The 16,515-nt window shown below is 37.9% G+C and overlaps 1 protein-coding gene across 6 annotated transcripts in view; it reads left to right on the top strand.

Moving 5' to 3' along the window:
* The window catches only part of RALGPS2 (Ral GEF with PH domain and SH3 binding motif 2), a 170,167-nt gene that overhangs the window by 39,851 nt on the left and 113,801 nt on the right, over nucleotides 1-16,515 (top strand). For all 6 annotated transcript variants that reach the window (XM_086694699.1, XM_086694697.1, XM_086694698.1 and 3 more), the window contains 2 exons: nucleotides 2,851-2,955; nucleotides 5,521-5,571. In XM_086694699.1, the coding sequence (XP_086550825.1) occupies nucleotides 2,851-2,955; nucleotides 5,521-5,571 (156 nt within the window). The remainder of the gene's footprint in view (nucleotides 1-2,850; nucleotides 2,956-5,520; nucleotides 5,572-16,515) is intronic.

The raw sequence follows: 16,515 nt of genomic DNA, 5'->3' as shown, positions 1-16,515 counted from the left end.
CAAAGCTTCTGAGATCAGAAGAGTTGCAGTGAAATTTTTCTTTTCCAGATATTGAGAGGTGTCAGTGGTTTTAATCTTGTCTTGAATATAGAATTACTACTCTTCCCTTAGTGGACGTTATACTTAAATACTGTGTAGCTTATCAGTACCAACTTCTTTATTGGTATTGGGGAAGCAGATAGATATCCCTCTTAATTTCTTAAGCTTCTCCTCTAAAGGCTTGTAAGGAGGAAAAAAGGAAAGTGATTACTTGTATTGATAAGCAATAAAATTGCCTTTATGATTTGCTAACTTGTCTTGAGTGAGTTAAAAACTTGGAGAAAATTGCCAAGTTATGTTTAAAATTAATGTCTCCACTTGACAATGTATTTGGTTATTGGGGCAGTAACTGATGTCTGTTTGAATGTTTGACATTATAAGTAAATTTCTAAATTAGTCTTGGGATATAAAATAATGATGTTGACATACTATAATCAGAATTACAGAGAATAAGCACACAAAATGCTGTTAGGAAAAATGATTATGGGACGTTGGGTTTCTGCTAGATATGTAGAGGTTGGAATTCATCACTCCTGTCCTCACAACATGAAAAAAAATGAACAAACTGAAAACCAGGAACTCTTCTTAGCTCTCTCAGAAAATTGATGTCACAGAGCAAACTGACATTGATGACCCAAAAACTGGAGAGAGGCAAATAGGAAATTAATTTACCAAGAGTATAAATCACTCTAGCCAGAAACGGGTAGAAAAACTTAAGCTGTAGTTGACAAATTGCTGGAGGCATTGTGTAGACTAGCAACTAGCTTGAAGTTAGAAACTCCTGAAGGCCCAGTCTTAGGTTCTCCCAACCCCCACTTTAGTGTTTTACCTCCAGAAGCTCTACCAGGTTCTCACAGTGAAGATCAGAGAAAAATACCCTCCTGCTTCTAGCGAGGGGAGGGGAAAATAACCATTCTGAATTATACCCAGTGCATTCTCTTCTCCCCTGACCTCAAGGGAAACTCCTTTACCAGAGACCTACTTGGGGCAAGAGAAATACCCAACACTAGCCCCCTCCCGCCTTTCTTTCTCATTTTCTCAGGGATCAGCAGTGGTGGTGGGGTACTGAGAAGTACTTGAGGTCACAGCCCAAGGGCATAGGCTCACAAAAAGACCTTATAGAATACTCCCCCCCCCCTCCCCCCCGTACTTCACCACCACATCAACAGGGCTCCTGTATAATAGTGAAGGATTATAGCAGAAGGAACTGCAAGACACAGATTCTAAGAAGGAGTTTCTAGGGAAACCCAAAGACAAAAAGAAGGACACTAGAAGAATTGAAGAGTAGACACATCAAATACAATAAACAGTAAACACAGCATAACTCCTACCTATAGAAACATAAATCCTTATACTGAAGACCTGTTTACCTCTCAGTTCCTATTACCCAGTACATTATGTCTGGTTTTCATAAAATTACAAGGAATGCTAAAAGGTAAGAAAAAGACATAGTCCGGACAGACAAAGCAAGTACAAGAGCCAGACTCAGGTCAGATATGGCAGAGTTTTGGAATTCTCTCTGGATAATTAAAATAACCATGATTAATAATGCTAAGGGCTCTAATGGAAAAAATGGACAACTTGTAAAAACAGATGGACAATGTAAGCAGGAATACTGAAAGAAACTATTAGAAATCAAAAACTTGGTGACCAAAATGGAGAATGACTTTGGCTCACCAGTAGACTGGTGGCCAATAGTCAGTCAGCGAAAGAATTAGTAATCATGAAGATATGTCAGTAGAAACATCCGAAACTAAAATGCAGAGAGAAAATAGAATGAAAAAAATGGAGTAGAATATCCAAGGACTGGGACAATGACAGAGGGTGTAACATACACGTAATGGAAACCAGAAGAAGAGAAAGGGGCAGAAGAAATATTTGAAGTAGTAATGGTTGAGAATTTTCCCAAATTAATGACAGATCCTTTCCTTTGAAATGATTTTGATACTTAGCTGCTAATGAAGGTGAGAGAAAACAGAAAAATGAGGCATAATGACAAGTGTTCAAAACTGATGGATAACAGCTGGTAGTTTGACATACATATTTATACATTGGCAACTGAAATTTGGTGAATTTTTTTGTGCCGTTAACTGTAGCCACTATTTAATAGAGCATGATCTAATATGTTCTTACAGCAATGATGCTCTGATTTCAGCCAACTGAGGCAGAGTACATTTTTATCTCGTGGTACAGATGAAGTGGAAATTGAACAGAAATAAACTTTTCAGAGCCAAAAGCCACCTATTGTTTTATATGTAATAACAGCAAATTCAAACTTAAAATAGTAACCTTAAAACAGAAAACTGTTAACTTTGTAGTATAATGGGAAGAATAGTATCAATTGTACTATTGCAGACAGACATCACTTAACAAATATGATCGGATTACTTAGTTAATGAAGTTCTGAATGTTTTATGATTTAGGTTATGAAAATAATTTGTATTTTTCTTTAAAACAATAGTTTAAAAATTATAAACAGAGGTATTCTTCTCCCCTAACTTGCCTTTACCCCATTTGAGAATCATAGAACTTGTTAAAATCTTTTATTTCTGTAAGAAATGATAGGATGTCAGGATGAGGACACTGACAGACAAGAAAATGACTCATGTAAGAACCTAGAAATTTAAAGAGATTAGATTTTTCAGTTGTCTGAGCCTTTTATCTGGTGCTTTTCCAACTAAGCAGCGTGTTGTACCCGGTTTTTCTACTGTGTTTGTCGACCCACTGTTTTCAGTTTAATGCCAGTGGAGTTTCTGTGGCACTGACTGTGAGACAGTATTAAAATGGCTGCATTTTCTTTCAATTTAACAGAAAAGTAGCAGTTCCGAATCATTAAGTGACAAAGGTTCTGAACTGAAGAAAAGCTTTGATGCTGTGGTATTTGATGTTCTCAAGGTTACACCAGAAGAATATGCGGTAAGCCTCCTGCCTCCCCTTTCTCCAGTTTTTGCACATAACTTACACATTGATGCTATTGAGCTAGAATTTGTACAGCACAGCAGAAGGAGGTGGTTAAAGAAAACTGGCTAGGGGCATTGATGGAGAGACTAGTACAGCAGTGGAGCAAACAGGAATGATGAAATGGGGAAGGGAGAAGGGCTGGGGAGAGGTTTAGAGCAGCTTCCTATGTTACACTCTCAGCTTGGCAGATAATAATACTTCCCACCTAAAACTAATGTAACATTGTGTGCTACTCAAAAACAAAAACAAAAACAAAAAAACAACACACACACACACACACACACACACACACACACACATTAGGAAAAAAAAAAAGTGAGTGCTTACCTTTGAACTGATTGTTCTTGTCCCTCCCTGTACCACCTCCCCAAGCCACTGTGCTTTATTGACCTATGTAAGAAGTATTTTGACTTTTTTGTAGACTAAAAAACTGAAAAATGAAATTTGAAGGCATTATTGTGATACCATGAAAGATACCTAGAAAAACTTCTATTTCTTAACTGACATAAATGTTCATTTATTTAATTTCTGTTTCTCCATTAACTTGTTAACAGCATCTGTTGATTTTCTGATGTTGAACCACTCTTGCATTCCAGGAATAAACTATATTTAATCATAACATGTTATTCTTTGGTACGTTATTGGGTTTTGTCTTCTATCTGTAGCCTTAATTGAGATAGAGATAGGGCCATAGCCATATGCAGCCCTTAGGTGTGAGTTGCCACTACCAGTACAATTTCATTGATTTTTATAAATGGGGAAGAAAACCTTTTTATTAATATTAGATTTTATATTACTGTTAGGGGGAATACAATTTAATTTTTTTTTTCAACGTTTATTTATTTTTGGGACAGAGAGAGACAGAGCATGAACGGGGGAGGGGCAGAGAGAGAGGGAGACACAGAATCGGAAACAGGCTCCAGGCTCTGAGCCATCAGCCCAGAGCCCGACGCGGGGCTCGAACTCACGGACCGCGAGATCGTGACCTGGCTGAAGTCGGACGCTTAACCGACTGCGCCACCCAGGCGCCCCAGGGGGAATACAATTTAATAGTCACAATAATACTGCTCTATGAACCAGTAGATCTTATTTTTGGTTTTGATTTTGATTTTGATTTAATGTATAACTGTCCAAATTTTTAAATTATCTTTCTTTTCTTTTTTTAAAACATTTGTTTATTTTTTCAAAACCACACTCAGATACTACCTCACGCCAGTCAGAGTGGCCAAAATGAACAAATCAGGAGACTATAGATGCTGGCGAGGATGTGGAGAAACGGGAACCCTCTTGCACTGTTGGTGGGAATGCAAATTTGTGCGACCACTCTGGAAAGCAGTGTGGAGGCTCCTCAGAAAATTAAAAATAGACCTACCCTATGACCCAGCAATAGCACTGCTAGGAATTTACCCAAGGGATACAGGAGTACTGATGCATAGGGGCACTTGTACCCCAATGTTTATAGCAGCACTCTCAACAATAGCCAAATTATGGAAAGAGCCTAAATGTCCATCAACTGATGAATGGATAAAGAAATTGTGGTTTATATACACAATGGAGTACTACGTGGCAATGAGAAAGAATGAAATACGGCCCTTTGTAGCAACATGGATGGAACTGGATGTTAAGTGAAATAAGCCATACAGAGAAAGACAGATACCATATGGTTTCACTCTTATGTGGATCCTGAGAAACTTAACAGAAACCCATAGGGGAGTGGAAGGAAGAAAAAAAAAAAAGAGGTTAGAGTGGGAGAGAGCCAAAGCATAAGAGACTGTTAAAAACTGAGAACAAACTGATGGTTGATGGGGGGTGGGAGGGAGGAGAGGGTGGGTGATGGGTATTGAGGAGGGCACCTTTTGGGATGAGCACTGGGTGTTGTATGGAAACCAATTTGACAATAAATTTCATGTATTGAAAAAATAAAGGAATACCTGAGAAAATGGTTTAAAAATAAAAAAATCAACTTCACAAAATTTAATTAAAGAAAAAAAAAGGAATCTACTCCTGAAATCATTGTTTCACTATATGCTAACTAATTTGTATGTAAATTTTAAAAAATAAAATTTAAATAAATAAAAACATTTGTTTATTTTTGAGAGAGAGAGAGCACGAGCATGAGTGGGGGAGGGGCAGAGAGAAAGGGAAACACAGACCTCAAAGCAGACTCCAGGCTCTGTGTGATTAGCACAGAACCCATGGACTGCGAGACCATGACCTGAGATGAGGTCGGACACTTAACTGACTTAGCCACCCAAGCACCCCTTTTTGTTTTATTTTCTAACTTTACTTCATTTATGTCACAAGAAAATATGAATAGGTATGAGATAATTTGAAGTAATCATATTTAATGGTACAAGGGCTAAATTTTCATTTTCTGTAATGCCTTATAAAAATGACTCTTTTTCTGAAGTAAAAATATGAGTATTCAATACATTGTAGTATAGAATATAATTCTAATTTAGAATATATGTCATGTCCTAGAATTCCCAAGAAATTGTCATTTTTTACTTTCTATTTCAGGGTCAGATAACGCTAATGGACGTTCCAGTATTTAAAGCCATTCAACCAGATGTGAGTAGTTTTAAGAACTTTTCTTTTAAATATACAGAATGGTCATTAATAGTATCCCAAATTAAGAAGTTTTAGAAATGTCAGATTCATATTAATGTTTCAGTGTTTAAAGATTTTGATATGACTGTCCATATACTATTCAGGCGTCAGAAACTCATGTGGCAGTCATAAACACAAATCGCTGAGTCACAGGCAGGACTGATGAATCATTTTGGATGATTAGGCTTTGTCACTCTTCTGAGGGGGGCACTAGACTTAGGGTGAATGGTCACCCAAGGCTTTGAAACTTTTTCGTGGGAGAATGGGAATGAGAAACTGGGTTTCACAACTCACTACAGCAGTTTTTTCCCTTACTTTATTTATGACTTTAAAGTATGACTCTGTGTTGACATTTTTAGAGAGAAGAGGGAGGATCAAGGAAGGCATTTTTTACTTTTATTAAAAAGGAGACTGACATTTATTATGCATCTACCTACTGTAAGCCATTTAGTATGCTGTGTGTGTGTATGAACTTGAGTGTGGTAATGTATATTACTGATGAGAAGACAGAAAGACAGTTGTCCTTGCTGCACAGCTAAGTGTAGGAATTGGGTTTCAAACTGGTGCTTTTTCTATTTCTACTCTTACCAAGTAATAATACAAGTATGATTTTGCACCCCAAAATGAAGTGTGATAATACCAATATTCAGTACCATAAGATACATATTTTTTTAATTCTTTTGGGAACAAAATGTAGTGTATTTGTTGTATATAAAAGTGTGCAGTGGCCTTGAACGCTGTAATTACTATAAGGAGTTAGAGAAAACATCTGTATCTTAAGTGGTGTAGACAGTGTGATTTTAAAGTAAGTTAGTTAATGTCTTAGTATCTCAAGTTTGTCATTTACAAAAGGAAGGAGTGGGCCTGAATGATCTCTGAGTCCCTGTCATTTCCACAATTCAGTGTTTTCCTAACATTTGCCCTATACCATGAGGATTCTCTCAGTAGAACCATTAGATTAGCAATAGGAGGAGCAATCTGTTCGACACATAACATGCAAACAGAAAATGGCTTTTGTATTTAGATGACAAAAACTTGCATTTCCTCACATCCCTGAACAAAAGAAACTAAATTCTTTACAAAAATTACACTTTTTTTTGCCCAGAAATTCAGCCGTCTTATCTATAGACAGGTTTTTCTTTTGAATAAACTGCAGTGACCATATTACTGTTTCATAGGAGAGTAGTCCTATCCATTGGATACACAGTGTGAACCACTTACATAACTTTACATTTTCTAGTAGCCACATTATGAAGTAAAAATGAAACAGATGAGGGGCACCTGGGTGGCTCAGTCGGTTGAGCATCCGACTTCAGCTCAAGTCATATCTCATGGCTCGTGAGTTCAAGCCCCGTGTAACACTGTGTGCTGACAGCTCAGAGCCTGGAATCTGCTGCAGATTGTATGACTCCCTCTCTCTCTGCCCCTCTCTCACTCATACTCTGTCTCTCAAAAATAAACATTAAAATTTTTTTCTAAATAAAAAATTAAACAGATGGAATTAATTTTAATAATTTTATTTAACCTACAACATCCAAAATATTATCAGTTTGACTTTTAATCAGTATAAAATTATTGAGCATTTTATATTTTTTCTCTACTAAGACCTTGAAATTCAATGTGTGTTATACAGTTACAGCACATCTTTATTTGGAGTAGCCACATTTCAAGTACTCACTAACCATTAGTGACTAGGGGCTTTGGACATTGAAGATCTAGATAATAATTACTGAAGACATGGAATTCAGGTCACTATGGGAATTTTTTATCTTCCTGAGACATCTGACACTACTTTGTGAAATTCAGAAGTGAGTCTTAAAATTCCTTGGTCCCACTTCCTTATCTAACTTAATACCAGTCTTACTGATTTTTTTTTAACATCCTGAGTGTCTTCTCTATCCATTTCCTCTCTACTCCCAACACCCCAATCCAAGATACCATTTTATCTCAGCTGTAGTACCTTCTTCCTGATCTACCTGCATCCATTGACCCTTGTAAACTCTTTTCTGTCCAGCACCCATAGGAATGTTTTCGAATGTGTAAATCTGCTCATAAGGATCCCTCTGCTTAGAACACTTCAGTGGCTTTCTATTGCTCTGAGGATAAAGACAAACTACCCTAATATGGTCCACAAATCTCCTCATAGTTTTGCCTCCTTATGTATCTTCTGCCTCATCCTAGTCTAGCCACACTGGCCTTTTCATCCCTGTCACCACTGAGCCTGTGTACATCCTAGTTAAGTCCTGTTCATCCTTCAGTTCTTAGGTCAAGTTTGACTTTCTCAGGGAAGCTTTTTTTGTCTTCCCGGCGGTTCTCCTAGTGCTCTCTGCTTCTTCACTACACTTGTCAGTTGCAAGTTTCCATTGATGTTTTGTGATTCAACAAGCATTTGCTGAGCATCTGTTACATGCTAGGTGCTGGTTTCGTTGCGAGAGATACAGCAGCAGACAGACTAAAATTCCTGCCCTGGTGGGTTTTATATTTGAATGAAGTGAGCTAGATAGTGTGTCATGAAAAACATAAAGCAGCCAGAAGAGAATAGGAAGTGAGGACAGTGGGGGTTTTGATTGCAGATGGGATGGTTTCAGGAAGCCTTCACTGTGAAGGTGCCATCTGAGCAAAGACCTGAAGGAAGCGAGAGAGTGAATCCTGGGTGTTTGGGGGAGAGTGTTCCAGGCAGAGAACAGCCAGGACAAAGGCCAGTGAGCTGCACGATGGAGGGAGGGAGGGAGTGAAGTAGAGGAGGGAGGTAGAGTGAGGGCTAGATGGTCTAGGGCCTTGCAGATCATTACTCTGAAAAAGACGGGAAACTCTTGGATGCTTTTGAGTAGAGGAGTGGCAGTTTCTGACTGAGATTTTCAGTAGCGCTTTAGGTTAGCTGTGACTGCTGACTCAGGTAGGGAGTTAGGGCGTGGTACCAAGGACTGAATCGAGGAGACCAGGTAAGAGAGCAAGGTGGCTTGGGTCAGGATGGGATCAGAAGAGGTGGTGAAAAGTTGTTAGACTCTGCGTGCAAGAGTAGTTGCGGGTGATGCCAGGGTTTTTGGCCTGATGCCAGAAGCATGTACTTGATATTCTCTGAGATGGAAAATTATTGTGTTCACAACTCCTGGAGCTGCCATTCATATAAGAATATTATATGCAATGTTGCCTTGTGGAGAAAGGCCAGAGCCTTTTGGAGGAAAGAGCAGGAGTTCGGCTTTGGACATGTTTGGGTTTACAAGTCTGTTAGAACATTGAGTTAGGCGATATATATTACGTTACTTGTCCAGGTTGCAAGTGTAGTTTGAGAGAAGTCCCCATAGAGATACTTAAAGTGTAAGGTGAGGTTACCAGGAAAGTGAGTATAGATGAGAGAAGGGTCCTACTTGGTGCTTAAGTGAAATTCGCAAAAGATGAAGAAGCAGCAGTGAGTGATTTAGGAGGAAAATCGGGTTATTAGTATGGAATTAGATGAGCCAAGTGAAGGAAGTATTTTTAAGAAGGAAGGAGTGATGAGGTGTGAAGTGTGGTTCATCGTGTGCTTATTTGGTTAATTGCTTGCTGCTTCCACTAGGTTTTAAGCTACATAAAGGCAGAGACTGATAATTTTGCTTCCACTGTTTTATCTGTCTGGCATGTAGTGGAGCTCAATATTTTGAATAAGAAAATGAATACAGTGTTCAGTAAATATTTGTTCAGTGAGACAATGTTTTTAAAAATTGAAGCAGTAACTGTTGAAAGAAATGATGTAGCACAAAAATATTCTTGTTATGTATTAGTCTCGTATAATCCTCAAGATTACATTAAATCTGGCAGTATAAACAGGACTTTTGTCATCTGACAGAGAAATGTTTTCTATTATATTTTGAAATTTTCAAGACCTACAACAAGACGTAAAGACTAATAAGATGAACCTCTCTGTACCCACCTGAGCAGTGCTTTGAGCCGCTCTGCATTCTGCCCCGTTCTCCCTCTTCCCTCCTCCCATCCAGCTAGCCACTATCCAGTATTGATTTGTATCATTCCTGTGCATTGAGCTATATTTCCTCTATGAGTATATATGTCCCTTAGCAATATGTGCCGTTGCACGTTTAAAATTATTTATGTGAAAGGCATCCTGTTGTTTTAGTCGTCTTTAGCTTACTTTTTATGTTCAACATTGCTGACTAGCACCCATGTTAATATATGTACTGTAGTGCATTAAGTACTGACTTGAGTTGTAGAGTAGGAATGTCTTTGAGTTTATTAAAGACAGTTTTCACTTCAGTTGTTTTCTGAAGTGTTTGTTCAGGTGTTTATTATGTCAAAACTCTTGCTGTCGACAAATAAACAAAAGATTAAGCCATGTCAGTCTAATGTATTAGCCTTTTTATTAGCATAAAATGCATAAAACTTCACATACTGTGAAAAGATAGTGGTTATCACTGAATGGAATAAATTTATCTTGATATTTCTGTCCATTATTTCAGTGTTCAAGTCTCTATATAACTTTATGTAAAACTTTAAAAATTGTATATGTACTTGATGAAGCTTTAAAAGATCTTTAGTTCGCTAAAACTACTAATCAAAACTCACTATTACATGTGTGTATCTATTTCAGGTGATGCTTTATTCACGTTTTCCAAAATGAAATCTGTACTAATGTAAACTTAGAAGAATAAAGATTCTGAATCCAACTATGCGGTTTAGTGATTTTAGTTGCAGGTCGGTGATTAAACCACACAAGTCTCGCTCAGTTTTCTACAATAGAGACAATTGCTGAGTTACCTGGAACTTTTTACAATATATATCTCTCATTAATTCAGTTCCCTGAGTAGGACCCTGTAATTCCTACCTGTTTGGGGAATTCTGTATTCCCAAGTCTTCTGTGTTAAGTAGAATTTAGCCAGACTTGTTCTACCTAAACTTGTTCTTAACTTGTAGGAAGAAAGGGGTGACTATACAAAGTGCAGCTGTTTTCTCAGAATAAAGTAGCTTATCTACAATGTCTGTTATACAGTATGCCTGAAAACTGCTTGGGGGGAAAAAGGAAAAGTTGTAAGCCCTTTATTTCACTGTAGAACCTTATCTTTGAGGTGTCGAAAAAATTGTTATGATATAGGGACTGTTCTTAGTCATCAGTAGAAAACTCGCTAAATAAAATCACATCTTTAAGAGCAGATCTGAATCAGACGAAATGCTAAGCCTGGTTTTTCTCCAACCCTGTGTCACACCCAAAGGTACCTCAGATTGAAAGAAGGAAAAGGAATAGATTTTGGTACTTTGTTTCTTAGTTCTTTTGTTTTGTGGTCAGAAGAATGGAAAACATTCTTACCAATGAAAAGAATGTTAAAGGAAAGTTCATCAGTAATTTTAAAACTACTCATGGTAAGACCACAACTACACAGAAAAAATGTTTGCTATAGTTTTATTTTTAATGGTTCCTTGTCTGCGTGATGTGCACTGTCTATCCATTTTTAATGCCATTCAGAAACCTGGGAGTCCTTCTTTTCCCTTTTTCTCTCCATCCTGTTTTCCTTCTTCTTCAATTGGTTTTACCCCCTAAATAACTTATCTCTCCTTCCTCATCTCTGTCAACTTTGAAAGATTATTTATTAAAAGAGTACAGTGTTTTTATAGGGCTGTACCCCATCGGCTCTAGAAATGTGAGCACTCCATAGTGTCTGTGCATAGTTGTTGGGCCTGCGACCGGTCTCAGCTCGGCCAGTCATCTATATACTGACAGATCCCTCTCCATCTGAACACATTGCCCTGATAGCTGGTGCTACAGAAATGCTAAGAATCTTCACTTGCCCGCTGGCCCAAGCAGTGTGGCCAAATTTGGAAGCGTCTGTGGATGGTGATCCCTCCTCTCACGCAAAACCCGGCTTTTCACACTTTCCTCCTCTCAGTAAGCAACCATCTCTTAGTGATGGGGAGGGCGCACAATGATATGGTTACTGAAATTGTGATTATAGTGATTACAAAGAAGGAGAAATGTTAGTAGCTCTATTGTTTATATTCAACTACTGTTCATGTGTCCTTACAACTGTTACTTACACGGAGCTACTCATTCTCTCTTTTCATTAGTTGAAACCAGTTTGGGGCATAAATTGCCATGCATTTTGCCACTTACTTTTTTCTTTTTTGGTCTGTGTCTAACATTCACAGCTCTGAATGGGTGCTCACAGATTTTTACTTCCGTAATTTCATTTACTTTAAAATTTATTTCAAAGCCCTTTGGATCCCCAAAAATAATTTCCAATGGCAAACCATAAAAGGGAGCCGGATGACTTGTAGTTTTTTTCAGCTTTGCCATTTATAGATTGTGCCATTAATAGAATCGATTTCATGTCTTTGGCCTTTTAAAAAATTACTGAATCTATGAAGTAAAGGATTTTGGACCATTGGATCTATATAATACCTTCTAGGTCTTCCAGAAATTCCCAGAAGTAGGATTATTTTTATTGGTGACTTCAGAGTAAGGGCTGCAGTTATGTGTAGTTCTCACTCAGTAATAAATATAATTTTGATTAAAACTTCAGGAAACTTAAGGACGTGATACAGGTTGAGTGGCGATCATGAGTCAAGCTCTTACAGGTTGGGAGTCTGTTATACCCTCACTAGAACATAAATTCCACAAGGGCAGAAAACTTTTGTCTGCTTTGTTCACTGATACATCCCTAGTGCGTAGAATATTACCTGTTCTGTATTTGAGTTTGGTAAGTGACCATTCCCAAGCTTTATACTGTATAGCCTCCAGGCATGTCATCTCCCAGTGTTTACCGTGTTTGGAATCATTTCTGCAAGAGTCTGTTACTAGTCCAAGAAAGTGACTTTTATAAAATCGCGTTTTCTTTATGGAAAAAGGAGTTTGGGGTTTTTTTTCTCCCACCCGCAATTAGGAACATTTTCAGGTGTTTTGCCTAGTATGAATTATTTAATGCTTAGTAAGGGCAGTTTAAGGATTCTATGGATTTATTAATTTCTAGTATGAATTGTCTGGTATTTAGTTGAAGCTCTGCTCTTGTTAAGGTGTTGTTTTTGTTTTTGTTTTGTTTACATTTCTTATACATATAGATTTCCCTGGTGTGATCCTCTCTTGATCTTGAAGGTTTGTTTTCTTTTAGAACCTTCTTATCCATTTATAGGACTTCCCTCCGGTGTGAGTTCTTTAATGTTGAGGAAGCAATGACTGTGTTCTGAAGGATTCCCATGTTTATTACATTCATGGGGGTTTGGTTTTTGTCTAATATGAATTCTCTCATGTTCTATAAAGCTTATATTTTTTCTGAAGGCATTTCCATGTTCATTACGTCAATGGGATTTCTCTTCAGAATGAGTATTATACTCAACACAGGATAAGTTATGACAGAAAGTTTGTTTGCAATCAGATTTTCTTTCTAGTTGCAATGCTCTGGTACTTTCAATAACTCTTAAAAGGGTGAACTGTGCTTGAAATCTGTACTGTAGTCATTACATTGGATGATGTTTGCCTCTTACGAGGTTCTTAAGTGTTCACAAAGCGACCGGCTCTCACAGAAAGTCCTCTGACGTGTATTACCTTCAAAGAAGAAAGTTTGACACTTTATTATAATTTCCAGTAAGTAAGTCAGTACAGTAAGCCATTAGATTGTATCAATAAACAGACATTAAATACAGAGGATAGATAAGGCCCTCCTGTATTCCTGTATAACTGGGGTACCCTAGAGACTGAGGAAGAATGCTGGTTAAGTGAGGGAAAGTACGTAATAGGTAATTCTGAATCTTACTAAAACATTTCTGAAAAACTTACAATTGAGATACTTTTGACAGTATGTAAAAGAACTTTCTGTATGCTAGCTTTTTGTGATGCAGAGACTGTGATCTTGGCAACATACGAAGTTCCAACATCAGGAATACCATAATTCTCTTTGTGTTAATGAAGACTATCATTTGCATTAGAGTTAAAATGTAAACCATTTATGAATATACTGAGAGCTTTGAAGAAAGCAAAGAAGACCTGAAAGATTTGAAATTTGCTGTTAGAAGCAAGGTGGGCTGTTTTGTAAGTTCTGTGATTGCTCCTCATCACCATGAACTTCCTTACTACGTAGCAAGGTCAGGCTTAGAATAGAACGAGGGGAGTGAAGAGGAACATGACTGACGGGGAGAGGAGGTGTGCCACGGCATCGGTGGTAGCAGAAGGTAGCACCTGCCTTTATCTCGGCTGTCGTTACAGGGGCAGCGTTAATTAATTAATTAATTAACTAATGTGTGGGGAGGAAGGTGGAGGGGGAACAGAGAATGTGAGTACGTTAGGAAAGAGAATTGATCTTTTGACCTCACGTATCATATTGCAGTTTTATAGTTTCAAAACTTTATTCTGTTGATTAAAAATACAGGAGTCGTAGCAAGCACATCGTCTGTGGCTGAGACTTCTTTCTAAATAGCCATATAGGACGAATGCTAACGGGTATATTATATCCCTTTAAAAAAGCTTTGCATTTTTGAGCATAAGAGTGCCTTAGCAATAATTATCTTCTCTCATGTGTCAACTGTACTTGAGTGAAAAAACAAACTGTCTTCTTCCTGTGAGGACCCCCCACCCCTGCAGTCTTGTGTACATTCCATCGCCTTTTCTTTTCTTCTCTCATTCTCTGTCTACATGCTGGTCTATATTGGCCTTTTCTCTTCTTCTATCTTTAGGTATCCCTACAACATCACCCTTAGAGCAGTCCTTTTAAGAGTGTTGGAACCTACAAGATGAAATTTAGATCAAGAATTTGACTTTACAGAACAAACCTACAAGAGGCATAAGAGAAGCTGTGGCTCCTGTGAAATTCAGTAATTCTTTCATAGGGTAGGTGGTCCTCAGTTGCGGTGTCTGCTTCCCATGTGCTTCCGAAATAAACTCAGTGGAAAATCGGGCTCGACAGTTTCAGGGCTCAAAATGCACCCGTGAATATTCTCGCAAATACACTTTCAATGCCCAGTTAAAAACTGCCTTTATGTGTGAGTTACTGTTAGATTGCTCTTTACTGCCTGATTTTAAAATTCTAAGTTAAATCCATTTGAATGGATTTTAAGAGGTATCAAGGTTGCTCTATTTCATTGAGCCTTTGCTGAAAATAGAGGCTGACTTACATGGTGTACGCAACTCAAATCAGTCCTGTTCTTAAATCAGACCTTTAAAAAAATCCTTTGAGTCACTAAGCTTTCTTTTTGGTATTCATGGGAGATGTTTTAGTATAGGATAACCCTTGACTAGGCTGCTCAGCTGTCAAATGCAAGATACCATGGGTGGGAGGATTTATTTCTTACATTGTTCCCTAGTGTCTCTTGGAGGAAGATCCAGAGTCCGAGGCAAAGGAAAGAGCAGTTTTTTTTCTCAGAGAAGTTCAGTGGCTGTTGAGAGTTAGAGTTGGGGCAGGGCAAAATTCCTCTAAGGCTAGCTAATACAAATGCATGTCAAGATTTAAGAAGAAATTAGTGAGTTCTTGGAGACCCAGTGCAATTTCAGCTCCATAATTCATTAAATGGATTTTTGTTGTTATTGTTGTTGTTTAACTTTTTATTTTGAAGTAACAAGAGATTTACTGGAACTTGCAAAAAATAGTACAGGGATAATTAGGGATTCATATGAAATTGCAAAAATACCGCAGAGAGGTCCCATTTATCTTTCACCCAGTTTTCCCTAGAAGCTACATCTCATATAAGCATGGTACAGTATCAAAACCAGGGAATGGACTGCTATAACATTTATTTATTTATTTATTTATAGCATCTTATGTATTGTTTTGTCTAACCATCATCTCAGTCAAGATACAAAACTATTACAATACCACAGAGGTCTCTCTCCCTTGTACTACCCCTTTATAGTCAGCCAGCCCCACTCCTACCTACTTCCCACCGTCCTTAATTCCTCGAACCACTAATCTGTTCTCCGTCAGTTACAGTTTATTATATTAGATGTGCTAGTAATATAGAATTGTCTCAAAGGGGAAATGGTAGCTACTATCTTAAGAGGTTTAAAAAACCTGCTTGTTTCTTCACATTTAAAAAAATTTTTTTTTAACGTTTATTCATTTTTGAGACACAGAGCGTGAGCAGGGGAGGGGCAGAGAGAGAGGAAGACAAAGAATCTGAAGCAGGCTCCAGGCTCCGGGCTGTCAGCACAGAGCCCCATGCCGGGCTCAAAATCAGAGTGGCCAGATCATGACCTGAGCCAAGGTCGGACGCTTAACTGACTGAGGCGCCCCTCTTCACAATTTTTAAGTACAAATTCCTTTAGAACGGAGGGCTCCAATGGAATTTTAATCTATGTACTCCCAAGTGATGTGACTATAGATTGATTCATCCCACCTCCTTTCTGTTGGCTTCCAAGGGTTCTGTTAAGGGACAAAGCATTTTTCCATTAAGTTAATGATGTTGCAATGTTCCAAGAATTGGATGAATTTTTCAAAACCTCTTATTTTTTATTTGAAGAGTCAGAAAAGCAGTCAAAAGGTTTTCGTGTAAAAAAATAAAGCCATAATTCACTGACACTTTTACTGGGTTCCTTGTTTATCATAATTTATAATGGTGAAGATAGGTTCAAGTGAGTATGTATAAAGCACTTATAATAGTGCCTAGCACATGGTAATCTCTGTTAGTGTTAATTCTTTCACTGCTGCTGTTAAGACACCTGTTCTCTGGATGAGAAGGTTTTAAGCATAAAACCAGAAGATTAAATCACACAGAAGAGGACAATAAAAGTACTGGCTACTTTAAACAAGCAAAAGAGTAGGCCCCCTTTTGCACATAAACAAGATTGGGAAGGTGTTTTCATAGGTTTTCTCTCAGTGGTGGGTTTATAAGTGATTCACAGCCTCCACCCTCCCTTTTCTCTCCTTTTTAAAACAAATCTTGTTCATTCAATTTTTTTAAAGAAATGTTTATTTACTTATTTTGAGAGAGAGAGGG

This window comes from Puma concolor, chromosome E4 (genome assembly GCF_028749965.1).
Source record: "Puma concolor isolate L17-30 chromosome E4, mPumCon1.1.hap2, whole genome shotgun sequence".
NCBI lineage: Eukaryota > Metazoa > Chordata > Mammalia > Carnivora > Felidae > Puma > Puma concolor.
Note: the sequence above shows the minus strand (reverse complement) of the source record. Positions and strands in the feature narration are given on the sequence as shown.